The sequence below is a fragment of the Euleptes europaea genome, chromosome 15, assembly GCF_029931775.1.
Source record: "Euleptes europaea isolate rEulEur1 chromosome 15, rEulEur1.hap1, whole genome shotgun sequence".
NCBI lineage: Eukaryota > Metazoa > Chordata > Lepidosauria > Squamata > Sphaerodactylidae > Euleptes > Euleptes europaea.
This window is the reverse complement of record NC_079326.1, coordinates 32,031,287-32,058,967: the sequence shown is the minus strand read 5'-3', so window position 1 is coordinate 32,058,967 and position 27,681 is coordinate 32,031,287. Positions and strand designations below refer to the sequence as shown.

Below are 27,681 nucleotides of genomic sequence, written 5' to 3'. Positions count from 1 at the left end.
CATGAAGCTGCCTCATACTGAATCGGACCCTTGGTCCATCAAAGTCAGTATTGTCAACTCAGACTGGCAGCGGCTCTCCAGGGTCTCAGGTAGAGGTCTTTCACATCACCTACTCGTCTAGTCCCTTTAACTGGAGATGCCGGGGATTGAACCTGGGACCTTCTGCATGCCAAGCAGATGCTCTATAAACTGGGTCACAGCCCCTCCTTGCACTCTCTTTTTGTTTTATTTATATACTTGCTTATCTTCCTCTTTCTAGTCAAAATAGAATTCCATATTGGTGCTCATGTTTTGTATGCAATAGTCCAGACCATGTTATGTTATCTATAACCTCTTTCCCACCATGTCACCCCTTTGCAGGGTGAGTGATTTGTCAGATAAAATCTGGTATCAAAAGCACTCCTATGAATTAGGTGAATTAATTCAACGACCTTGCCAGAAATCACCGAGCACTAATTGGCATAATGATGGCAGATTGTTTGTTGTTGGCACCATTTCTACCTTCATTCACTACTGAACTTGATGTATATATCTGAGAAAGCCCTTCTGGAGAGAGAGAGAGAGAGAGGGACAGTGCTTTAGAGAAAACATGGTATCACCTCTTATGTTTGTCTGGTTTTGAAAGTTTGCCATTTAAAAAAATGAAAAGTGTAATTGCATATAAGTTTCTTTACAGGGCCAGTTTCTAAAATGAGAACATCTTGTCATCTGTTCCTCAGACTTTCCTGTATAGATTATTCCCTACTGGATATTTTCTAGTGCTCTGCCCAATCTGTGTTTTTAATCAAGGTGGACAATAGAGACCCTGTACTTTCCTCAGAAGTTTATTCCAAAATCTTTGCTCAAGGTGGACTAATGAGTGGTTCTGAGGAGAAGTATTAAAAAAAACCTAGAACTTTGTATCTTTAAAATTTGTTTCATCTCTGCTAATTAACTTAACCAAAAGCTGCTTAACACAGTTCTTGAAAAAAATCATTGTATTCAAGGCTTAGTCACAATACCAGTATTTTTCACAGATAAATCTCTTTTAACGGCAAAGCACAACTGCCTAGTTTATTTCAACTTTTATACATTCTGAATACTTATGTTCATCCTTCAGTCTTCAGTGCAGCCCCACATTGGGACTGCACCTGGGCGCAGGCCTGGCGGCGGAGAATTTTTTACTAGCTCTAAACCTAGCAAGGGGGTGCCCCTCCTCTTTAGAGCAGGTGGGACGGCTTCCCGCAAGAACCGTCATGTGCTTCTGGGCAGGGCATCCCTTCTCCCCTCAGTTCCTTTTTTGCTGCCGCCCAGAGTGAACACAGCTAGCATTTCTCCGAGTTTCTTCGTCTTCTGCGAGTTTGTTTGTGAGTTCTTTGATTCGTTCCTTCAGCCAGGTTGAGACAGCCCTAGCTGGTCTAACCTGCTTACTGCTGAGACCCCCACATGCTTTTAGGGCCAGCAGTTTGCTCTGGGTCCAATCTGACCTCAGTCCTGAGGGTGTTTGCACGTGGCGTTTAAGGCCTCATTTAAAAAGTGCATGACATGTGGGATCAAAATGACCCACTCATATGTACTCAAACTCTACCCACCTTGTCTTGGTGAGGGTCATAATGTGACAGCTTGCAAAATTTGCCAACACTTTATACTGAAGGCACACTTCAAATGAGCTGCCAGATTGAAAGCTGCACTTTGGAAGAATGCCCTGATCTTGCCTCCACCCGAAGTCGGTGCCAGGACCACCACCCTCAGAGACCTTCCTTGGTCCAATTGGTTCTGACAAAGAAATCACACATCAGTACCACCTCCGTCTGATCAACCTCCATCTGATCAATACTTGGATCCAACACGAACCTAGTCGTCCTTGGACCCAAAGCCATCAACTTTGACTAAATGGCCAATCCGTGAGCACGCTAGTTTGGAACCGCCCACTAAAAAACACAGACTGAAAACTAAGCACAAGGAGAAGTCCAAGGAGCCCAACCCTCACAAGAGCCCAACTCCGAGAGCACCTTGCCCACTAGTGCAACTGGCTCCAACCCCCGAGCCTGATGTTATACTGGTGCCTTTCATGTCTGTGATTTTCTTTGGGCTTTAGAGCGGCGTGTGTCCAATCATCCTTGGACTCAATGGACTGGGGCTATTGCACTTTGTTGTCTTGCTGCAGCCCACTGAACCTGCTGAAATTTTGTTCCTGGAGGTCAGGGGGGTATGCACTGGGAGGGGTATTGGTGGAAATTGCTGGCCTCTCTTCCGAAAACATTGGAGGGTCTGTGTGATTGAATACTTGCCAGCATACTTCTCCTGAATACTGAAGGCACACTTCGAATGAGCTGCCAGATTGAAAGCTGCACTTTGGAAGAATGCCCTGATCTTGCCTCCACCCGAAGTCGGTGCCAGGACCACCACCCCCAGAGACCTTCCTTGGTCTAATTGGTTCTGACACAGAAATCACACATCAGTACCACCTCTGTCTGATCAACCTCCATCTGATCAATACTTGGATCCAACACGAACCTAGTTGTCCTTGGACCCAAAGCCATCGACTTCGACTAAATGGCCAATCCATGAGCATGCTAGTTTGGAACTGCCCACTAAAAAACGCAGACTGAAAACTAAGCACAAGGAGAAGTCCAAGGAGCCCAACCCTCACAAGAGCCCAACTCCGAGAGCACCTTGCCCACTAGTGCAACTGGTTCCAACCCCTGAGCCTGATGTTATACTGGTGCCTTTCATGTCTGTGATTTTCTTTGGGCTTCAGAGCAGCATGTGTCCAATCATCCTTGGACTCAACGGACTGGGGCTATTGCACTTTGTTGTCTTGCTGCAGCCCACTGAGCCTGCTGAAATTTTGTTCCTTGGGGTCGGGGGTATGCACTGGGAGGGGTATTGGTGGAAATTGCTGGCCTCTCTTCCGAAAACATCGGAGGGTCTGTGTGATTGAATACATGCCAGCATACTTCTCCTTCTAAAATATTAAATGATAGCCAGTTTCTATTAAGGTTCAGCTTTATATAAAAAAGAGCTTCTATTAAATTCAGTGAAGGTTGATAGTTTCACTTCTCAAAACCTTTTACTATGGAATTAGTAACTGGAACCTAAAAACCCTTTACTGTGAAATGGCTAATAAAACGAGGCAGGATTAAAGCCCACCCACTCACAAAGTGTCCTTCATTCTCCAAAATGTTCATTGGAATGCTGTCTATAATCAATATCTATGAAGTGCACAGACCATACTTCTGATAAACTGCAAAGATTTCCATTCAAACCATTAATCTGTGTGTGGCATAAAGCTCACTATGGCCTCAGTCCAAAGAACTAACCACAAGAGCTGAATACTGTGTGAATGTTTCTGTGGGTGAATATTCCTTGATGAAAAGATCATTGGTAGCATTAAGTTTTGGCAATTGTGGAAGGTGCAGGGAAGAAAGGATTAGGTTACTTTTTCTATTCAGTAAGGAGCCCTGTCCACATGATCCCGTCCTGTTCCATTTATCACAAGGCCCTTAGGCTGAAGTGAGCAAAGACATGGTGGAACACATAAATTAGGCTGAAACTAAGACACAAGACTCCTACTAAAAATGCCATCACGTATAAATCAACCTTACGCTGAGGTAGATCGTTGAACATTATTGAACATGGGGCCTTTTGCCTACAAAGCATATATTGTGCCCCCAAACTACCATCATATTCCTCTCTTCTCCCTTTATATTTTGGTTCCTTTACCATGTGTGTGACATTACATAACTAGTGTGGTGTAGTGGTTAGAGTGTGATGCTAAAACCTGGGATTCTCCAGGTTAAAGCCCCCACACTGACATCGAGTCTGCTAGGTGACCTTGGACCAGTCACTCTTTGGCTAACCTGGCTCACAGGATTGCTGTGAGGATAAAACGGATGAGGGAGAACGATATCTACCCCCATGAGCTCCTTGAAGAAAGGGGTGGGATTAAAATGCACTAAATAAATCAATAAGGTCATCACAGAATGAGGATCTTGCCATGATGATATCATGGAGTAAAATATAAATGACTGTAATTTTTACAGAGAGAACTTGGCAAGGGATGTTGTTTTTATACAGTAGCTCTGTGTAATTCTGGCTTAAAGAAAACACATACAGTTAAGCTGAAGCGACAATCAGTGCCCATGGAAAATAAACTAATTACGGAGATAGTGGGACTCCAGTTTAGTTATTTTCTTGGAAATTTCTGGTGAAGGGCATGCCTGGGGCCTCTTTATTGTACAACGTCAGATTCACAGAATGCCAGACAGAGCCAGGTAAACATCTCCTTTTTCTGAAGATATGTGGTTCCATGGTCGCAGTGTCAGATGTTTTGACACAATTTGTTTGCTAGGGAAATATCTGGGGTATCTTTCTCCTGCTGAGTACTCTCAGGAGTCGCGGCAATCATGCACTTCCGTGTCGAGAAACTTTTGAGAGCTTCACTTTCTGATAGTGGATAAGGTGTCAGATGAGGACTGCTTTATGGCAAGACTCAGATGTTGGATGCATATTCACTCTTGCTGGATCAGAGCAAATTGATGGGGAAAGTTAGTTTTTAAAGTTATTGTAGTGTAGACAGAATGGCATAGTAGGAAAGCGCTGGTCATTAGAATCCATTCAAATGGCATTTTCATAGATGATGAGAAGACAGAGTGCATTCCTGTGTGTGTGTGTGTGTGTGTATAAAGTGCCGTCAAGTTGCAGCCGACTTATGGCGACCCCTTTGGGGTATTCATGGCAAGAGACTAACAAAGGTGGTTTGCCAGTGTCTTCCTCTGCACAGCAACCCTGGTATTCCTTGGTGGTCTCCCTTCCAAATACTAACCAGGGCTGACCCTGCTTAGCTTCTGAGATCTGACGAGATCGGGCTAGGGGGAGCAAATCGGCTTAGGAGCTGATCTGACCCCATAAGTTCCCATTTATCCCATGATAATGGGCACCAACACTGGCACAGGGGGCATTTCTGCCGGCACCTGGGTGTGCAGAGCTGCACCAGCCTCCCCTACCAGCGCAGCCTCCCAGTGGCAGCCACCCAGCTCAAGTTTCCGCGCCGGCATTCCTGGGGCATTCCCGGGAGTGGAGTTGCCAAACCCCTTTCACCCTGGGAACAACCCCTCCCATGGTGGTGTGGCCATGCCACCTTTTTAGGTGGCATAGCCCTGCTTTCTCCTATGGGAACTTTTTGGTATTATTTTGCTTTCCCTCCGCCGCAGCCAGGAAGCCTCTTAGAAGGTGTCGTGGCTGTGCCGCTGCCGGCCACCGCGGAAATACCCCCTCTTAGGAATGCACTGTTAGTCTGGAGGGCATTGTTAATGTTGGACATATACCACAGAAGTGATGTTTTTAAAATCCACAATTGCACCATTCTTAGCTAGTTAAATTCATTGGGCTTAAAAGGTTAACTCTGTTAAGGATTTCACTGCCAGTGTTTATTTAATTAGTGTAGCCTTTTTGTTAGGTTCATAGATAACAGAAAAATGAATTGAAGTGTGATTTGAGATTTATTCCTTTATTTCTTATTGTGAATGTTAGGTAAATAAATTTAAAATTATTTGGGGAATTTAAAACGAAATGGATTCACGATGAGATTTGGATATCAGGCTTATGAATGATGATAACTCTAATGAACTCACAGCCCATTCCTGAGCCTTAAGGATGAAAGTCCCTAGGAGGCCAGGAACGGGCTGCACCGGCGTTCAGGTCCCCTGTGCTGGCGCCCATGCCATTTACTCCACCCAGGGTGGCACAGCCGCCGGTGGGGCGGCGGACAGCATCCTCCCGGTGCTGCAGCCTCATGCAGCACCTCATCCAGATGGTGCACTTCCATGCACCAACCACCTGGGGGCATTCCCGGAGAGTTCTTGGGGCATTCCCACACCGGGCCAGGGGAGGAGCTGCCTTTAAGCAGGCTCTTAAGCCCTTTCGGCCTGGGAATGCCCCCTTTCCCTTATCTAAAGATACACCCCCTTTTGAGGTGGCGTATCCCCGTGCAACCCAATGGAGCAGTTGTATGGGTTTTCCAGGCGAGGGCAAGGTTTCAGCCTTAGTGCGGGGTGTGGGGGAGGCAAAACCTCCTTTGGAGGCAGCAAGTCACCGAATGCAGCCTTCCCCTCAGGAATGGGCTGCCTGAATCACTGAAACAAAGTTTTCAGGCAAGACGTGCATCAAAAAAAAACCAGCTTTTGCTGTGAAATTTGAATTTTGTGACCAAGTTGCTTTTATGTTTCGAGAATCTCAGTTGCTAGTTTAAGCTCAGTTTCATTTGTAAAACGTTTATTTGATGTTCAGTGTTACAGGTAATTGTAAGATTAGGATTTTAAACTCTGATTAAAAGGTAAAAGTCCCCTGTGCAAGCACCGGGTCATTCCTGACCCGTGGGGTGACATCACATCCCAACGTTTCCAAGGCAGACTTTGTTTGCGGGGTGGTTTGCCAGTGCCTTCCCCAGTCATTTTCCCTTTACCCCCAGCAAGCTGGGTACTCATTTCACCGACCTCGGAAGGATGGACGGCTGAGTCAACCTTGAGCCGGCTACCTGAAACCGATTAGTAACATGGAAATTACCGTGTAGTTAGTAGGATTGCCAATCCCCAGGTGGTGGCTAGAGATCTTCCAGAATTACAGCTGATATCCAGATAATTCACAGTGGGTAGCCGTGTTAGTCTGTCTACAGTAGTAGAAAAGGGCATTCTGACATTCTAGCTGTATCTGAAGAAGTGAGCTGTGGCTCACGAAAGCTCATACCCTACCAGAAAATATTTTTGTTAGTCTTTAAGGTGCTACTGGACTCTTGCCCTTTTCTACTACAGCTGATATCCAGGTTATAGAGATCAGTTGCCCAGATAAAATGGCTGGTTTATAAGGTGGACTCTACGGCATTATATCTCACTGCAGCCCCTCCCTGCCCCAAACCCCACTCTCCCCAGGTGCCACCCCCAAAATCTCCAGGAATTTCCCAACCCCAGACCTGGCATCCCTAGCTAGTTAGGGTGTTAGTGTGAGCTCCAGGCTTGGGAGCGCAGCTGGCTCCAAGGTTAAGTTGCTCAGAAGTTTATTATGACTGCTTGAGCTCCGTTTGCGTGATAACTGTAATCTGCCATGGGAACCAGGCTCGGCCTGGTATCCAACTGTGCCTTTGTGATGTATATGTTCCAACGTGCCCGCTTCCCCCCCCCCATTAGAGTCCTCATACCTGTTCCTGTAAGTTGCTGCGATACACCTTATGCTTCCCAAATAAACTGCTTCTTAGATGACTCTGTCTGGACATCTGGTGATTGGGATTCAACAGATGAACTCAGACCTTACAGTTAGACTAAGCCCGGGGAAGTAGAAGTTCAAATTCCTGCTTGCTGTGAAACCTGCAGTGTCATCCCAACCAGACTTACACCCTCCTAAATCCATAGAAGAAGTAGTTCTGTTCAGGATTGCACTGCCAGTGGGCAGCTTTGGGCAAATCATTCACTTTCAACCAATCCTCCCTACAGGTTGTGGTGAGGAAAGAGGAGAAACCCACGTATGCTGCTCGAAGTTTCTTGGAGGAAGAGCTGGTGCTTACAGTTCATGTTCTAGAATCTAGATGGTAGTTGATATTTAGTGGAAAAGATGATCACTGCGCACTGATCTCTGTTTAAATGAATAGCAATAGAGCTAGGACATCAACTGATACTATTACATGAACAGAGCTGTGGCCACTTGGGGATCCTTAGTACAGAGGTTCCAGTGATTAAAAATATATACCAGATCTATTTTGGATGTCTAGATGGAGTTACACTAGAATGATACATAAATTAACAAGACCAGAGCTTTTTGTCTCAATATTTTCTTTTGCTCTTGGACAGAATGGTGGCGAAATGCAGATGTACACTCCCGTACTGGAGCAGCTTTCTTCCCACCCCTTCTGGGAATTTCTCCTCTGTTTGCTCCTCCTGCTCAGAATCATGACACCACTTCGTTCCATTCAAGAACCGCAGGAAAAAGTAATCGAGGCGGCTCAGAGAAAGGTGAGCTGTAAAACATGAATGTAAATAAACATACTTCATTCCGGAAAATGTATATTCTATTTCTTTGAATTAATGACTCCGCCTAGATCATTTGAGCATGCTGCAACCAATGCAAATGCAAATATTCAAATATTCTAATGGCCTAATTTACCTGTGATTTGTACACACTGGAAAATGAATAGGGATCATGCTCTATTTAAGCCTGCATCAGCACCTCAAAGCAGCAACAATGATGACATTTTGCTCTGTGCTGTTGTGTTTATGCTGGTTGTGAGCCGCTCCGAGGATGCTATTATTTTAAGGTGACATACTACAGATGTCTCTGATTTTACATCCACTGCATTAACAATAGGAATATGGGCATGTAGGCACACATATAGCACACTTCCTCCCAATGTGCAATATTTGCCTATTTACACAACACTTGCATTTATATCTTTAAAACAAATTGGTACATAAATTATGGCTAACAGACCTTGGCAAAATTGTTGTTATTGCTCTTTCCTTTGTTCTGTTTCTTTTAATACTTTTTGATATTTTGAAATGTCCTTTCTTCTTGAAGCAAACATACGGGGAGGTATCCACCCACAGACTTTGTGGACTGGTTGCCTGCTTCTTTTCCCCTTCAGTCCACTTGTCCCACCAAAGTTTTTTGCCCCCCTGAGAGTCAGAAAACTCTCAGGAATACCTTTGGGAGGCAAGTAAAACAGTGGAAGGGGAAAATCGGCAGAAATTAAATCTTTGGAACTGCTTGGTTGGAGACATGTAGTTGTTTCTGTGTGTAAACACCTATATTAAAATACATCTTGTTACATTTAGTCCATGTGCAAGCCTTTTAACTCTTTTTATTCAGTATTTGCTAATGCTCCATTTTATTTAAAAATTGTTTTTCAAGGTGTTAACGGATCAGTAAATGGGAACAGTACCACTTCAGTATCAGGCATCAACACGTCTGTATTATCCACCACCACTGCGAGTTCTGCAGGGCAGGCAAAGGTTATAACCACAGTAGGAGCCAGTCACAAGTGTAACCAGGAACAAAATAAAAGCCAGATTCTGGATGCCAGAGCTGACAAGATTAAAGATAAGGTAAAAAAAAAAAAAAAAAAAAAAAAAACCTCAAGAAGTTTAATTTAAGGCATTTTTCTTTCCATCTAGTAAGACATATTCCATCTAACTTCAGGCTAAATCAAGGTACCTTGGGTTGAAAACTGTGTGTACCATGAGTGGAGGTGCAGATATGCCTCCACATGGTAATATTTATTCAGTCCTGTTAAACTTTATGAATACGCTGATGTGGATGGAGTTGTGCATTATATCTGGAGCCACTAGTTTTGTATATTGTATACTATTAGAGCTGAATCAGACTGAAGTAGGATTTTGGTCTTCCCCCAACCCATTGGTACTAGGGCTGCCTGGCATGAACTGGCAAGCAGTGAGAGATAGGACAGGGACATGGCGGGCGGCTGGCTGGCTGGCTGCAACGGCATAATGTCACTTCTGGGAAAACCTGGATGTGATGTCATACCTCCCTAGAAATCACTGGAAACTCTATGGGGCCACTAGTTTTGTATATTGTCTAGTATTAGAGCTGGATCAGACTGAAGTAGGATTTAGGTCTTTCCCCAACACACTGGTACTAGGGCTGCCTGGCATGATCAGGCAAGCAGTGAGAGATAGGAGGACAGGGACACCGTGGGCGGTGGACTGCAACGGCATAATGTCACTTCTGGGAACACCTGGTTGTGACGTCACACCTCCCTAGGAATCTCTGGAAACTATGGTAAAATGATTCATACAGAGAGCTGACATAACTTCTGTGGTTTCCATTTAAAAAAATTATCTGGTACGCAGGACTGGGCTGGTAATGTGTTCATTCTGTGTAGTTACATTAAGGTGCTGATTGTAATAGTGGTTATATGACTTGGGGCTGGGGTCCTGTGCATGTCAGTTCTGCTCACACTTGAGAGTAACTTAGTGGGACTTATCTCTAAGTAGACTGGAATGGGCTATACATCCATAGTGCATTTGCTCCAGATTTTATAACTAGATTGAATATTAAAAACAGATGTATAATAATTAATCTGACAGGCATTTGAACCTTCAAAGATTTTCTTTATTTAAAATTTTTAATGCCACCTTTCCACCTGACTTAGGGTCCCCAAGGTGGCCAACAAAATAAAAATATATAGAGAACAATTAAAAGCAATTAAAAAGATCACATAAACGGGAAAGAACATCAGTGGAGGAGTGCCAGACAAAACAGAAAGTCTTCACTTGCTGGTGGAAGATAATGATGGAAGGGGACAGATGAATTTTCTTGGGGAGGGAATTCCATACTTTTGATGCCATGACCGAGAAGGCCCTTTCTTAGGTTGCTATCCATCTAGCCTCAGATGGTAGGGACACCCAAAGCAGCATTCCCAAAGTTGACCATGGTGAAAATAATTCTCCCTGACATCCCTGGAAGGAAGGAAAATTATCTCTAGTTTCAATCCAGTGTTGTTAGTGACCAAATTGTCCTCTTGTGCTAATTACAGTTATAGCTCAAGCTTTCAGTGGGAAGTTGTGAAAAGGATTCTGCCTTGGAGATCATCATATATATCAGTTATGTAGCACTTCCAATTTGCAAAATGCTTGTTTTGTTTATCCTCACAACAATCCTCTGAATAGAACTTGAACTGTGAATTGCCCAAAGTCACATGATGGTTGAGGCAGGATCTGAGTCTAGGTCTTGTAGATTCAAACTAAACTCTATATCCACTAGCCAGTGGCTTGGATCCACCAGAGAATTTCTGCATGTGTAAGGGATGAGATTTTTGCCAGTTACACCCCTTCCCCCAGGATCAGCATTCGGAGGTGCACTTTGGATAGCAGGGGAAGGTTACACTCCACAGGTGGAAGTCCCTTCTGTCCATGGAAACCTGGTGGATCCAACCCTATGTTAACAAGAGGATGATAAGGTGAAGTTTATTGTGTCGCAAAGTCTTGGGTGATTCAGATAATAAAAGATTTATGTATGCACAAATGTTTATCTTCCTCCTAAGAAACCCAGAAAAAAAGCCGTGGATAGTTCCAGCAACAGTGAAAGCGATTCTGGCTCCTCTTCAGACACTTCCAGTGAAGGCATTAGCAGCAGTGACTCAGATGATTTGGAGGAAGATGAGGAGGAGGAGGAGGATCAAAGTCCTGAAGAAAGTGAAGATGATGATTCTGATTCAGAAAGTGAAGCACAGCCGAAAACCAAGAACAAGGTATGGTAGCGTTATAGTTTCTTTATATAGTTTTTTATAAGCTTAGTGTCTTTAATTTATGTTGCTGGCCGAAGGACGATACACTGTGTAAAATCACTTTGGCAACAGTTAACCTGTTTGCCACAGTTTACCTTTCAGTTTGGCATAAACCTCACAGTGGGAACAAGAGCAAAATCATGTGAAAGATTCACTGTAATAGGCAAGCTTGAACAAAGGTAAAATCTTCTCAGAAAAGTGATCCATAGTAGAAATTTCACAGTGGGTAGCCGTGTTAGTCTGTCTGCAGTAGTAGAAAAGGGCAAGAGTCCAGTAGCACCTTAAAGACTAACAAAAATATTTTCTGGTAGGGTATGAGCTTTCGTGAGCTGTGGCTCACGAAAGCTCATACCCTACCAGAAAATATTTTTGTTAAGTCTTAAGGTGCTACTGGACTCTTGCCCTTTTCTACTACCATAGTAGAAACGTGAGCAATAATTGATGGGATATGCACAGCGTTTTAGCTAAGTTCAAAAGTGGCTGGTTCTTCACAGCTATCTTAAATCAAGTCGTTTAGGAACTCTTTTTCTTACAACTAAGTCTGTTTATTTTATTTTTTTTAACGTTTCTAATCGAAAACAGAGGACATCTTTTTCTGACTGCTAGCGCTTTGTTGAAGGAATAGAGGCCGCAAGGCCGAGCTACAGCCCCTTAAATTAGTGGGCGGGCATATGTCGGGAAATTTGCTAACCCGAGTACTATTTTATTTAACGTAAACTGGAAATGCATAAGACAGGTATCAGGCCAAAGAAGCACTGCGCGTCGCAAAGGTTCAGCTTACCTGTGTGTTGCCATGGCTACTGAATTCTGTTTACAGCTGCTCTTTTCCTCGCATAGCAGTTAACACTGTCCAGTAACCAGTAGCCAGAATGCAAACCTCAGTGTTCTGTTAGGCGAATAGTGTGGCACACATTCAAAAGCAACCGCATTTTTTCAAAGCGCATTTTTATTCTGAACTCCAGCATCACGTAGTAAAAGGAGGCCGTTGCAGAGAACAGTGTGAAGGAGACATACTGTAAGGTTAATTTAAGATTATTACGAAGTAAAAGAGATGGCAGGCGCTCGATGTGCGCGTTTTTTGTGAGAGTGCGGCAGAGTGCGTGCCGGTGACTGTCTGATCTGTTGTTTAGTGTTGGGACGTTGTAGGACTATTTTAATAAAAAAATAATAATTGTGGGCCGTCAAGTCACCGCCGACTCATGGCGACCCTCATGGGGTTTTCAAAGCATGAGATGAGCAGAGGGGGGTTGGCCTTTGCTCTTCTCCGCATAAAAACCCCAGCAAACCTTGGTGGTTTCTCATCCAACACTAACTGCGGCTCTCTCTGCTTAGCTTCCAGGCTCTGACAACACATGAACACATGAAGCTGCCTTATACTGAATCAGACCTGTGGTCTATCAAAGTCAGTATTGTCTACTTAAACTGGCAGTGGCTCTCCAGGGTCTCAGGCAGAGGTTTTTCGCATCACCTGCTTGCCTAGTCCCTTTAACTGGAGATGCTGGGGATTGAACCTGGGACCTTCTGCATGCCAAGCAGAGGCTCTACCACTGAGCCACAGCCCCTCCCCTAGATAGGGTTAGTCTGGCCTATTAGGCTGCTGGGACTGATTTAGCAACTAATTCTTAATATTATGGACTGGGTCTTCTGCTTAAGTGTATATGCATTTTCCCCCTATGTTTGCAGGTGCTATTGCATAGTGGACCAGAGATGAAAGCAGATGGACAAAAAACCCACGAAAAGCCCCAGGAAAAGAGAACACACCAGCCAATACCTCTTGTGTCTGATACCCAGACTCACCCATCATTCCAGTCCCAGCAGAAGCAGCCTCAGGTTTTGTCACAGCAGCTTCCCTTTATTTTCCAAAGCTCTCAGGCAAAGGAGGAATCTGTGAACAAACATACAAGCGTAATACAGTCTACGGGATTGGTGCCCAATGTGAACCCTTTGTCTTTGGTAAATCAAGCCAAAAAGGAAACTTTCTTAAAACTTATAGTTCCTTCTCCTGATCTACTCAAGGCAGGGAATAAAAATACCTCTGAAGAACCTAGTCCATTGACCACTGATGTAAGATCAAACCGGGTGAGCAGATTTTGGTTTTCTTTGGGTGAACATTACTCTGGGGAGGAATTCGTTTTTCATTCAGACTAAGATATGATTTCATCTTGGAATTTGTAAAAGCCTGTGTGGACTAAAGGTCTATGCATTCCACAATATACATTTTTAATCATGATTTTTTGTAATTTTGAAACAGTTTTTTCTCACATCCTTTTGTGCCCTGCAAGTCCTAACCCCACTTTCCTGGGAGTAAGCCTGATTGAATAAAATGAGACTTAATATTAGCAGACTTGTTTAGGATTGCCACCATGATGTAATAGCAGCTTTTAAAATCAAGGTAGTATTAAAATTGTGGGTTCCTGTAAGTTCACTGCTAATTATGAGTGTTGTTTACAAATGCCATAAAGGAAGTACAAAAAACCCTAGTTCATATATTTTCCAGGCAGGTCCAATTGCTCATGTGGTGGAAAACTTTGCTGACCCTCTTCTCCTCTACCATGTAGATAACATCCAGTGTGAACTGGGCACACCACTAACATGCTCAGTCACATAAAAGGTCCAGGTTATGTCGTCCACCATCTCTGTATTCATATTTTAAAATTTCTTTAAAACTTGTCTTGTACAAAATAAATAAATAAACCCTGGCGGTTCCATAATCTTTTTACCGTATCTTCTCACAACATTGGAAGAATATTCAATTTATGTAATGTATATTGGTATACAAACACGAAAGCCTCTGGAAAGGTTTGGGTGTGTTGCTGAAGGAAGATGACCCTGGTTTGACACCTCCCTTAGAAAAAGGTTGCACACTTGAAGTTTTTTTATTCCAGTACATACTTGTATCCAAATTTAAGACAACTTGATGGCACTCCTGGAAAAAAACCCTAGCCTTCCTTTTAGGTAAATAGAGCAATTTGTATTACATGTTCATAAGGAAAATGTAGGATTTTTGCCATACAGATGATGTTTAAGAAGTTCACAGTGGAATCCTAAACAGAATTTCATGCCTCTCAGTCCACTGAGGAGAACAGGCTTAGAACTCTGCTTAGGATTGCACTGTCTGTGGCTAAAAATCTATGGAGCACCACTGAAAATGCATCCTGGTAAAGTATCTGACCCAAACATTTCCCCATTGTTTCTGTTAGTTTTGGTTACATTGTAAACATTTGTATGCTTAGCATAGAAACCTGTCATGACGATTCTGTTTGCATATTATGTTTTAAAATTTTCAGTTATCCTTTTTTTCTACCTTCACAACATGTTGTGTTCTTGTGGCCCTTGAAATAATCAAAAGAATGAGCACAGAACTACCATACCAACTATGCTTGCATCATAGTAGTGCGAGTTCCATATTAATAGTCAAGGAGAATTGGACAGCGTAATCACATTGTGATACACCTTTTGCTTTTTTTAATGGAAGGTGAAATGCTTTTCTTGGTTGTTAGCATGGATCATACATGTTTTATGATTTTCAGTTCATATGTTTAATTGGTGAAGTTTTGTAACTAACACTTTTTGTTTAACAAATGTTTTGAAGTCAGTGACCCATGTATTCTAATTTAAGTGTGATGAATTAATGTGGTTTCCCATGGTTTCCTGCAGTGTGCATTCATTGTAGATTTGTCAACAAAGGTTTGAATGGCCAGGTTTATAGAACAGATATAATATAATATAGGAGAAGAGATTGAAACATTTGTAGCAGCACTTAACCGTTAAAGGTTGCATTATGCCACTTACTGCAATGCTTATGATATCTTATTTTCACTCCATTGCTAAACCCAGTTTATTCAGAAGTGAATCCCATTAATTACAGTGGGAGCTGCTTCCAGGTAAGCATGGATAGGGTTGCAACCTCTTGATCTTTCTTGCTTCGTAATAAATACTTGAAGAACACCAGCATGGCTTTCTTCTTTCCCTTATCAAGTTAATTTTATCAGAGGTTGGAAATTAGAAACCTCCCCTCAGTACCTGACTGTTGGCATATCCCTTACCCCTTTCTTCTGCATGTATACAATGGCCCTCCACCATTCCCTCTGCAGTGACCCTCCAGAATGACAGACAACATACTCAGTTTCCTTTGCTACCCACACCAACCTTATCAAGTCATAATTCTGGATTAGTCCCTTCATATATCTTTCTTCATATATGAATAAAGGCAACATTAATTATCTTAATTTAGAAAGAGCAAAGCTGCTGTATGAACTAGATAACTGCTTACCTACTTTCTCATCTGTTTAAAATAGATAGGCAAACTGATAAGGTATTTGCTATGGCATTTGGTTATATCTTTGGTTGTTTTTGTGTTTCTGCAGGAACAGTACAAACAAACATTCCCAGCACAGTTAAAGAAACAACACGAATCATCCAAGAACCTGAAGAAGGTTGTCACAACAGTATCGAGTCCAAAGCCAACTAGTTCCTCACCAGCTCATCAGAAACACACCTCTTTAGAAAACAACCATTCTAATCCTTTCTTGACCAATGCACTTTTAGGTAACCATCAACCCAATGGGGTTATTCAGAGCGTCATTCAGGAGGCTCCTCTAGCACTTACCACCAAATCCAAATCTCAGCCCAAGGCTAATGAAAATGTACCTACTTCCAGCAACATAACCTTTTCCTCACCAGTAAATTTAAGCACATGTGGGAAAAAGACACCAAGCAACCGGACACCTGTTATGTCTACTACCTCTCCTTTATTACCTGGTCCAGCAAAGGAAAAGGCTGTCAGCAATAATGCAATAACAGTAAAAACACCACACAACCATCCTTCCACAAAATCATTAGTCGAACAGTTCCGAGGAACGGATTCAGACATTCTTAGCAGTAAAGATTCTGAAGACTCAAATGATGAGGATGAGGATGATGACGACGATGAGGAGGATGAAGATGAAGATGATGAAGATGAAGATTCTGATGACAGTCAATCAGGTTCATTTAAATTTAAAGAAACTGTGTTAAATGCATGTCTGCTCTCTTCCAAATACACCCATCTCTTCCCTCCTTTAAATGCCATGAGTAATAATGCAGAGGTCCATTGTTCCACTCTGGTTCCTATGACAATAAGATAGCAACTACAGAGTAATTAATTGATGAGCCAGTCTAAATGTAGCATGGATTGAGATGTAACTGCTGCTACAGTTAGATCACGCCTATGTGGTTTGGGTGGGGGGGAGTAAAGAATGAAAGGTACTAGGATTTTCCAGTCTTTGAGAAGAGGTGAATGTGGGGGGAGTAAAGAGTTAACGTATTTTAGTGTTACAAACAACCTTGACCTACAAATTATTTCTAATGCTAGGTGTTATTGTATATAAAAAGTTCTTGGCAGCCATAACGGGGAGAGAATTGATTTATGTGTATAAGTTTGCATCTGTTTCTGCTCAGTGGTATCATTCTGATTGAAAGCAATGCAATATCAAAATTAGAACCCTAAAGTTTGTCTGGAAGGCTGAATAAAGTGTTGTTGTGTTCATGCTTATGAGGATGAAGGCAAGTATGGTCTGCACTAGCTTCAATTTTTGAGCAGTCCTTAGTGGCAGAAGAGCTGTACAGTTATTAAACCTTAAATTGGTCTGAACAACCCATGAAACGATAAGCCAAATAACACCTGCCATGTAGGGGGGGCTCAATGGCACTTCTGGTTTTTGCTGCCTACCTGGAATGTACAATAAAACAGAAAGGATGTTGAGCATTTTGGTAGGCCACAATATCTGGTTTGTGGGCTGAGTTCAATTGGTTGGATGACAAGTTGGGCAGGCCAGACATCAAGAATTCAAGGGCCAGAAGTATCCCAAATGAATTGCAGAAGTTTAAGGGAATATTCCGTTCCAAAAAATACAAAGGAAGGGTTCTGCTGCTGGGTCAAAATGTGAAGCCAACAGACAGCCAACATCCGTTGATTCTTCCTGGCTGTAAACATGGAATTCCCTATTACAAGTCATGTGCTTCTTTCTTTAATTGTTTTCACAGTCCCTACAAATGGTAGAGTGGTAGAAATTTCTCATAATTCATGGTGCTCTCCATTTTCTCAAAGAATCTGATAGCAATTCAGAAGGGTCTGATACTGAAGGATCTGAAGATGATGAGGAAGATGATAAGGACCCAGATGAATCTGAGACCGACACGGAGGGAGAAAAGTCTGCAGTTAAACTGAACAAAACAGCTTCCTCTGCCAAAAGCTCTTCCATCAGTCTTGCTGCTTGCTCGACTCCACTTAACCTCCAAGTAGCAAAGACCCCGAGTTCTGCTCCTGCGGCGATATGCCCTAAGTCCCCTTCACCCGTCTTTGTGGGCACTCCTCCTGCGCTTACGCCAAGCACGCACTGTGGTATAGCAATAATTTTATCTAACAAAATGCTATTATCAGAGGGATGCTTTGTTGAAAACTAAAAAGGGGCAGCTGTTGTTGAGCTCTTCTCAGGATTTGACCTTGCAATTTCAGTTCATTTTGTTACATTTAAGTTCAGGCATCTCAGCACTACACGCGTTCTTTTTTTCTTAATCACAAATTAATCTCTGTGCTTGGAACAAACAGGCACTTGGTGTTGTGTGAATGGCAGACTTTCCCCTTTTATGCCCGGAAAAAATTAACTAGGGTCACTTCTGCACAGGGGTATTTCCTTTGGTGGAATACAGCATGCCCTCACTTCTGGGAGGAGCTTCCACATGACATCATTCATGACTTTGACTTTGACACTGGAGTTCCTAGGGCCTTCCCTTTTAAGCCAAAGCAAAGAAAGAAATGTTCTGTGCCCTGACTTAAAGGGGAAATGTGGGATGGCTATGGGCAGATTCTCTGTGTGGAAGCTCGGCCCACAGCCAATCCAGTGTGTGTGTCCCTTACACAGGCCTTTTTAAAATTCAAAGCTGAGTTGTAGTGCTTTGAGCTGGTGCTGTTCCTGTGCGTCCCCACACCGCTCACTGCTGTTACCACAGCACGGATGGCTTTTCCCACCCCCACCCCTTGTGTAACCTGCCTAGGAGGCTGCCGTAGACTATGACTTCCAGCTTCTCTCTTTCTCATAAGAACATAAGGACCTCTGTTGGATCTGACCAGTGATCCATTGAGTTGAGCATCTTGTTTCACATAGTGGCCAATGCTCCCACAGTGGTATCCCTCTTCTTGTCCAAAGAGGGTAAATGAGTGAACAGAGAGGCTCAGAAACTGTTGCCAAGGGTATCATATTGCAGGACATTCCCAGATTCCCCTTGCATCCTGTCTCATCTGGTTCAGCTTATCTTTCTGCCGAACTTTCTGATACAATATTCAACTGAAGGCTCAAGTACATGTTATGGATTCTTCTGTGTAAATTTAAAATTGTGTAATTTTTTTCTTTTGCAAATTTAGCTGCCAGGGTTTAGTAATTGCCAGGCAGAAGCATCTTGGGAATGGCTTTTTCCAGCAAGAAAATGGGACAGGAGGAAAGGTTTTACATTTCTTTCTTCTCCCATGATGTTCTCCTCCTTGCGAAAGTAATACCAGAGGCTGAATTTGCAAGAGAAGAAAAGTAATTTAAAGTAAACATGGAGGAAACGTTTAAAAACAGGACCAAACTAGACATGTGGACTATCCCATAGAGTACTTGCAGCCCCCAAATGGGGCAAATGACACTCTATGGGGCCATTTTAGGTCAGGAAAGTGGCATGAGGGAACTGAAGTCCCTACCTGCACCATAGTCCCAATCTGAATCGGGCCCTGGGAGTGCCTGGGAAATCCGTTCCCGGCAGCTGCTGTCTGACTAAGGAGGAATGGCCTCTGGGTCAGCAACTATCTCCACTGCCTTGCCCCACAGGTTTACACTGTGGAAAATTACATTCTTGCAAAATAGATTGCAGAACCTTTATGGCATTATGTAGAAAATGATCAGGGTGGAATTTAACTCACTAAAACATATTATACATAACCAGATAGCTTTGATTTTCTTTAAAAATGGCTACTCGCAATTCACAAAGTAGGGACTAATTTTGATTCTCCTACTAGCTGCAGATTAGGAAAAACTGTACTTCTTTATATTAGGATTTTTTTTTTTACAAATCAGGGTTTCCATTGATGAGTCGTAATTTATGACTTAAACGTTGCTGAACAATGAATTTGAATTGACCGTTTTTGTATGTGCAACTTTTAGTTACGCTGGGGAGGGGGAGAGTTCAGATAGTGGGTTTGGAGCTTTGTGTAGGGAGCAGAAAACAGACAAAAACAAATCTGGTTATGTCCCTCTGCAAGTGCAACCATTGTGCAAAAAGAAGTTCTCAAAAATCAATAAGATACTTCATGTCATGACAGTTATCCAATAAGCCACAGGCATACTGAGTGACACCGGCTATGGAAGTGCTGAGGATCACAGCATTATCTGTAAATATATAGCCAGGAATTCAATTAAACTTACTTACAAGCGAGTTCTTTTAGGGCCCTATCCAGACTTGCTTTTTAGTGTAGAATGAATATAACTTGTTCGCTCAGGTTTAATGAAGAGTCAAGATGATACCCAGTGGTAACCTGTTGGATTCTAAGGTTGAAATGTGGTGTTGGAGGAGAGTGTTACGGTTATCATGGACTGCCAAAAACACAAATCAGTGGGTTATAGATCAAATCAAGCCTGAACTGACACTAGAAGCTAAAATGACTAAACTGAGGCTGTCGTATTTTGGTCACATTATGAGAAGGCAAGAGTCACTAGAAAAGACAGTCATACTAAGAAAGGTTGAGGGCAGCAGGAATAGAGAAAGACACAACAAGAGATGGGTTGACTCAATAAAGGAAGCCACAGCCCTCAATTTGCAAGACCTGAGCAAGGCTGTCAAAGATAGGACTTTTTGGAGGACACATAGGGTCGCCATGAGTCGGAAGCGACTTGACAGCACTTAACACACACACACAAAAGCCAACAGGTCAGGATCCAAAGCTGGTTTATTAACTGTGATTTCATGTGAGTTCTGAATACAGGTATTTTGGGTTGTTCTCTGGTGACACTCTCCCAGACTACACAGAGAAGCATTTGACAAGGCAAATCAGGATCTGAGGGATTGTACATGAGCTGAATCCTGGCTTCCCAAACTAACTATAGTTACAATAAACCATGGTTTTGTGTGATATCTGAAACAAGCCCATGTATAAACTGACAAAAACACTTTTGAAACTTCCTGAGATTTACTGACCCTTTGAAATTGTCTCCTATTTTTAAATCAGGCTCCACTTCTCCACGTCCTGTTCTTATATATTTGTGTGTGAGAGACAGAGAAATCACCCAGGAAGGTTTTAATTACTACCTTTGTCTTTGCAGCCAAAGGTTGCAAACATGTATCTTGCATGTTTCTCTATTACCTTTAGCTGGGCAAAAGAGGTGAATAAATAAGGAAATAGAAAAAGGGGGTATAAAACAGGTGATATCTTGTTGTCTAAAATGGCAAGGCATGATTGTGCAATTATAATTTCTATTTTCTCCTCTCTAAAAATCAATAAATTCTATTCAAGGTGCTTCAAAAAGGCGAAGAGTAACAGATGAGCGAGAATTGCGCATTCCTCTGGAGTACGGGTATGTAAAATAAATCTTTGCATTAAATTTTGGCAGCTGGTTGTGTGAAGTGTGCTTACACTCTATAAAGTGAAGATTTTGAAATAGCCTTACAGGTCTGAATCAAGATTAGAAGTTAACTACAATACGTACTGGGATATAGAGAGTTTTAATTTTGTCGGCACAGAGGGCAAAAGTACAGTTGATCTGGGAACCGCATATTCCTACTAAGGTAAAGCAAAGAAGGATGGAGGAGGCATTTGCAGAGGAGAATTTAAGAGGAGAGGGGTGTGGCTCTGACATAGAGCATGTGCCTGGCATGCAGAAGGTCCCAGATCCAATTCTTATCCTCTCCAGTTAACAAGAGGTCAGGCCACAGGGGTTGGGAAAGACCTATCTCTACCTGAGACCATGGAGAGTTTCATAGCAGAACTTCGGAGGATGCAAGCCAGGATATGTCTCTTTACACATAACTGTATTTTACTGTAGCTGGCAAAGGGAAACAAGAATAAGGAACTTTGGTGGCCGCCTTCAAGGAGAAGTATCATATTACGCACCATGTGGGAAGAAGCTACGGCAATACCCTGAAGTAGTAAAGGTATATTTTAAATGTTATACTGCCTGGCGCTTATTAAGCATGCATACAGGTTGCTTTTTAAATGAACTTTTTCCCTCCAGTAAAGTCCGTTGATGCAAAATGTCCGCTGATGTGAGGCTAAAGTACCTTAACCTGCCTCTAAATTGACCCCCTTGTAAATTCATATTCCCGTTGCCAGAATATGCAAAACATTTGACTTCTCTAATATTAGCTGTACATCAAAGCTAGGTTGTAATGACTAAAAAAGCTGAAGTGGAAAAATATGTGATTTTTTCAGTATCTCAGCAGAAATGGAATATTGGATATCTCAAGGGACAATTTCAGCTTCAGTGCAAAAATAGGAGTGGGTGACTTCTATGAAGCCAGAGATGGACCGCAGGTATCCGCTTTTTAAAAAAAGTAAAGTCTTTGATCCGAGGAGTAGTATCATAAATCTAAGTGAAATAATTTTTTTACTACACTCTGGAGCATTGCTATTGTTAAGCCTGGTTCGTTCTTACAGCCATACGTATGACTTTACAGTAGTAGTCGAGAGTGACTGAACATCTGCCCCTCCCACTTGGAAGTGCTGAAAACCTTCACAACCCAGTGGTTTTGGAAGCACACTCCAGGTGTTCAGAACCTCTCATAATCAGATTGGAAGCTGCAGTCATCTAATATCATGGGCCTTTGAGATTGAATATATTGATTTAAATATTTCTTTTATCCATTTTATTCTCCTTTTATATATGTGGCAGTCGTAGGTAGTTGTGTTTGTATATCGTGGATTTAAAAAAAAAATTCCGTTGTCTCTGTGGCATGTGTTGAAATATAGAGTTAAACATACTGTGCAGATGAATGAATGGTTTTATTTGCATTTAGCCATAGGCCATTACAGACATATCAAGGATACCACAAATACTTAATAAAATATTAGATTAATAACATACTGGATTAATAATAAATATACATAATAAAACTTTGCTAAATCGATGCATCCAAAACAACAAAATAATAGCTAAAAATTGTGGTGGTGTCCCAATCGGCCAATGGGACCTAGCAACCATTAAAATCAACTTGGAGGATCTACTCCTCTAGCAGCCATATTGGCCCTTATTTTCTTTGCTGCCAGAGCATACAGGGCAGTCCTATAAGAGACAAACCTATTTGTATCTTTTAACAAAAATACTAGTTTCTCAGCTCTAGGACAGGTGTTTAGGCCAGAAACCAATCCAGCAAGAAATTTAGCCCTGGGTTCCACATATAGAGGGCATTCATACTGTGCAGATAATGCATGATGTGCTCAAGTGTACGTAAATAAGATGAAAAAAAGCAGTCAGCCCTAGGGAGGCTATGATAAATGTTTATTTGGTGGGGGGGAGCATTTGTATTATGTTGCAGCTGTGAGATCTCCCGATTTCTGGGTTTTGCCCCATACAGTACAATCCTAAGAACACTTTCATGGGAGTAAGCCCTACTGAATAAATCTGAGTAGGATTGTGAATAGACCTGTTTAGGACTGAGAGGGATTCACATTATTTTATTTTTTACTTTCTTATCTGAGAATGTAGCAAAATCTAGTTTCTTTAACTGGGATCGTTCCTTATGTGACCTTAGATCTTCAGACCCTTCTATGTCACTTGCTGTTTAGATTATTCCTATGAGATGGGCTTTGTGTGGCCATATGTGTGTCCTTATTTTAAAATTGTTTGCCACAGTTACAAAACAAGTTTATAGATATGATCAAATATTCCTCAAAACCTTCCTGTAATTGTGGAAGCTTTTAACATCCTACCCACACAAGACCTCCTACAAAAATATGAAATAATGCAGGACCACATGCTTTGAGAACAGAGCTGTATGCATTTTTCATACAGTAGCGGAAAGAAAATTATTCACTATGCTCATTATTGCAAGGGCTGAATCATGGAAAGTGAGGCTGACAGAACATGTAAAATCAAGGCAGAAACTTAGACCTAGGTCTCACAGACAGCAGCAAATTCTCACTGAAAACTGGCATGTCAGAAAGTACTTTAGGTGAGAACGCTTTTTCTAAGGAATATTCAATGATGTGAGTCAAAGCATAACAGACAAGAAACAGTTTTACGACCTCATCAGCTGTATGGGAGAAGTAGGCTTCTGGGTATCTTCTGAACTTCTGTAGTTGTCGCTATATCTCCTCAGGGACTAATGGGTAAGGAGGTTCTGGGAAGAAGAGCTGTGATTCTGAAGCTAAAATCCCCAGATTCTGTGAGAGAAGCCATGATACTAAAACTGATATAAAATCAGTTCCCCTCAGGGTATAACTACCCAATATATTGCTTTTGTGCTGTTTTTACAGTCACAGATCCACCCAAGAAATCCTGGATGTTTTAGTTTGGTGAGAGGTTTAATCACTGGATTGGATTCCACCCAAAATTCCCCTTCCCACACAGTGCTCTGATTTCCTCCCAGGCTATTCATGGGGCTTTCCCCTATCTCTCAATCCCTTAAGCAATGTACAGTGCTGGGTTTCTTGTAAAATCAAGATCTACTCTGCGCTATCACATGGCCTCAGTAAGAGTGCTACATCAAAATGAAATAGTACACGCTCTCATCACTACACCACGCTGGCTCTGACCAGATTTCAGAAATAGTGTGCAAGGGAACCTTGTTCTAACAAAGTTTTGAGAACTCCATTATTGAGCATTATTGCTGAGGATTTCATCTGCTGGTATGGCTGTGTTGTTAATTTTTTTCTTCTGCTGGTGGTGGTTATTTGTCACGTGTTGGGCATGGAGGGCTTGTATGGTGGTTGTACTTGTAAGGCTTGTGTTTATTATTTTATTATGGTGTTTTATTATTGTTCCTTTTTACAGTTTTGTTTTATTGGTCTATTGTGTACTGTTTTGGAAGCCTCTTCATGCGTATTAGAAGTGGGTATACACTGGTAACATAAACAAGTAAATAATAAGTTACAGACCCTCCATACCGTTTGCACTGTTGAGTTCTTGGTACATCTTTGGTTAGATTTTGTCAAATGCAAACTGAGATCAATTCCAGCCTGGCAAACAAGATGAACCATCTGATCATTCAGAGTGTTAGCTCTGAATTTGTGATTCCATTTGGGGTGGAGTCAGGAGGCATTTAAGCATCTTGGAGAGCATGGGTACACTGTTGCATTAATTAGTGCGGAGCTTTGCAGGATGCTGAATTCTGGAGAGCACTGAATGAAGGTAAGTAATTCTTCAACGTCAGGAGAACTTCTGTTTTTTACTGTCATGAGTGTGCTTCAGAGAATATTGAATAGTGCAATATGGTTTACTCAGAGTTGCAGCTTTATCTTTTTTTATACAGTTGAAATGATAGTTATGCTAACTAGTATAAATGTGCTTTTTTGGTATTGCTTTCACATATGTCTATATATGTGTTACTTCTCTAAGCTCCAAACCGTCTTGTAATTTTTTTATTGGTTAGTTATTTGTATTTACAAATCCATTAGGCTGTTATTTTGTGTGATAACTGCATGGTGTAGTGGTTAGGAGTGGTGGACTCTAATCTGGAGAACCGGGTTTGATTCCCCACTCCTCCACATGAAGCCAGCTGGGTGACCTTGTGCTAGTCACAGCTCTCTCAGCCACACCTACCTCACAAGGTGTCTGTTGTGGGGAGAGGAAGGGAAGGAGATTGTAAGCCGGTTTGATTCCCCTTAAAAGGTAGAGAAAATCAGCATATAAAAACCAACTCTTCTTCTTCTTCTGATTGTCATAAAATGTACTTATAATTCAGGCAGAAATTTAAATATGGCTACATATTATTTTCTTAACCATTAATTATACATAACACCATGTGAAGTGTCTTGTCTTCAATATGAGAAATTGAAAGGAAATAAAAGCACTCTGATCCAAAAACTGCCTGAAAAGCTGAAATAAAGTAATAAATTAATATTTTATTAGTTATTTATTTACCTGAGTTCAATCCCGACGGAAGTTGGTTTCAGGTAGCCGGCTCAAGGTTGACTCAGCCTTCCATCCTTCTGAGGTTGGTAAAATGAGTACCCAGCTTGCTGGGGGTAAAGGGGAGACGACTGGGGAAGGCACTGGCAAACCACCCCATCAACAAAGTCTGCCTAGGAAACGTCAGGATGTGACAACACCCCATGGGTCAGGAATGACCCAGTGCTTGCACAGGGGACCTTTACCTTTTTAAAAGCACTCTGATCCAAAAACTGCCTGAAAAGCTGAATAAATAAGCTGAATAAATAAAGTAATAAATAAATATTTTATTAGTTGGTTCTTGTAGGTTATCCAGGCTGTGTGACCGTGGTCTTGGTATTTTCATTCCGGACGTTTCGCCAGCAGCTATGGCAGGCATCTTCAGAGGAGTAACACTGAAGGACAGTGTCTCTCAGTGTCAAGTGTGTAGGAAGAGTAATATATAGTCAGAAAGTAGTTGGGTTTGAGCTGAATCATTGCCCTGCAAAAAGTATCAAAGTACTGCCAGAAATGTACATGGAAGACTCTAGAAATTCTTAGGTATCCTCCTGCTGTATTCTATACATTTAAATTCTGCGGCATATGTACACTCCTGAAAAACAGATGGAGACCATATAATATATTTTCATTATGCTGTCCAATGAATTTGACATTCACTTACTTTAAGGATCACTAATAAAGAATGTCTCCTGTTTAAATGTAACATTTCAAATGGGATTATGAGGCAAAACAGACTCTAAAATGACAGAATAATGACATACAAGCAATTAATTGTGTCTGGCATTTATATAATGGTTGATCATTAAGCAAATTTTCAGCCCATTTCTGGGGGTGGGATAGATCTGGAGAGAAAAAATAGCTTTAAAAAAAATAAAAAAGAATAAAGGGGAAAATGCCCCATTGCAAAAAGCGAGGCTGCACCACTGAAAAAGGTGGCAAAGCCATGCCACAGCTCAAGGTCGCATTCCCGGGCAAAAGGGGTTAGGAAGCTGCCACTTCTGGGATTTACGTCCTGCTACTCCAGGACACACAGGAAACTGCGTGTATGCCACCCAGGATGGTGTAAGTGTCCGTTATCCTGGGTTAAACGGTCTCCTATGGAGCTTTGCCCCCCTCCCCCGGAATGTGCTCTTTGTTCTGAGACTCAAAGAAACTACTCAGAACTTCTTAAGAATAAGCTTACATAAAATCACTGTGATGCAAGAGAAATTGATAAGGGTTTATAAAATTAACCTTGTAAACTAAACCATACATTTAACAAGTATTATCAATATACAGCTGTATTTGCCTGCTGTAATGTATTTATATTTATTAGGAATATGAAGTGATTAAAGATGTAAGAAATTAATTTATTCACATTTTTCCGAAACTTTAAAGATAGGTGCCTTTTTGAGGAAATTGAAAAAGACCATATTTTTGCTTTGATCAGGCAATGTACAATTTTAATTTTAAAAGTTATCACTTATTTTTAGAAGGAAAGGCAATCTTTAATATTTTAATTTCCATCACATCTCGAAATCTGTAATATTTAATTTTACATATTACGGTTAACATATTACAGTTTAAAAGAGAACAGATTCTATTAGTTGTATTATAGAAAATACACATTTAAAAGATCTTTTTAATGATTTCAGCGGTTGCTACAAAAATCTACAGAGATTTTACTCAGGTGTACAAAATACCTGTTGGGTTGGGTAGGCAACTGGACAGAAAGAGTTTAATTTCTTTTCCTAAATTTTGACCGAATAAGGGAGTCAGTGTTTTTGTGTGCCCTTCAATCTAATATCTATCAGTTAATGATAGAACTGATTCTAGTCTGTGCTTAATGCTTTCGTTAATTAAACTACCAATTAAATCGATTCAAGCTTGCAGAACTAATATTTACAGATATATAGACATATGCTTCAGTGTATGTATATGTGTATTGTTACACCTTTTTTTGTTTTATTGTCCATTTTATGTTAATCCTTTCTGTGAAATGTATTGATTCCAAGGGGATGCAGTGGTGTTTACTGAAAGAAGAGGAAGTCCTTCCCCGTATCAGAGGTATGGAGGGACGTAGAGGACGACCGCCAAATCCAGAAAGGCAGCGTGCTAAGGAGGAATCAAAAATGAGGCGTCGCAAGGGTCGACCTCCAAATGTTGGTAGTGCCGAGTTCCTTGACAACACAGATGCTAAACTGTTGAGGAAGTTACAAGCCCAAGGTGAGGACTTCATTACAGCTTCCTCCCAAATTCTTTCAAAAAGTATCAATAGAACATTGCTTCTACGGTTTCAAAAGGCAACTCCTT

At 41.6% G+C, this 27,681-nt stretch overlaps 1 protein-coding gene across 9 annotated transcripts in view; it reads left to right on the top strand.

Moving 5' to 3' along the window:
* Positions 1-27,681, top strand: part of BAZ2B (bromodomain adjacent to zinc finger domain 2B) — a 179,218-nt gene that overhangs the window by 79,108 nt on the left and 72,429 nt on the right. For 5 of the 9 annotated variants that reach the window (XM_056861594.1, XM_056861593.1, XM_056861591.1 and 2 more), the window contains 10 exons: positions 7,821-7,982; positions 8,878-9,071; positions 11,030-11,236; positions 12,956-13,351; positions 15,640-16,258; positions 17,361-17,654; positions 20,799-20,859; positions 21,328-21,436; positions 21,714-21,815; positions 27,384-27,594. In XM_056861594.1, the coding sequence (XP_056717572.1) occupies positions 7,821-7,982; positions 8,878-9,071; positions 11,030-11,236; positions 12,956-13,351; positions 15,640-16,258; positions 17,361-17,654; positions 20,799-20,859; positions 21,328-21,436; positions 21,714-21,815; positions 27,384-27,594 (2,355 nt within the window). The remainder of the gene's footprint in view (positions 1-7,820; positions 7,983-8,877; positions 9,072-11,029; positions 11,237-12,955; positions 13,352-15,639; positions 16,259-17,360; positions 17,655-20,798; positions 20,860-21,327; positions 21,437-21,713; positions 21,816-27,383; positions 27,595-27,681) is intronic. The other 4 variants (XM_056861597.1, XM_056861596.1, XM_056861595.1 and 1 more) reach the window with 1 other exon arrangement.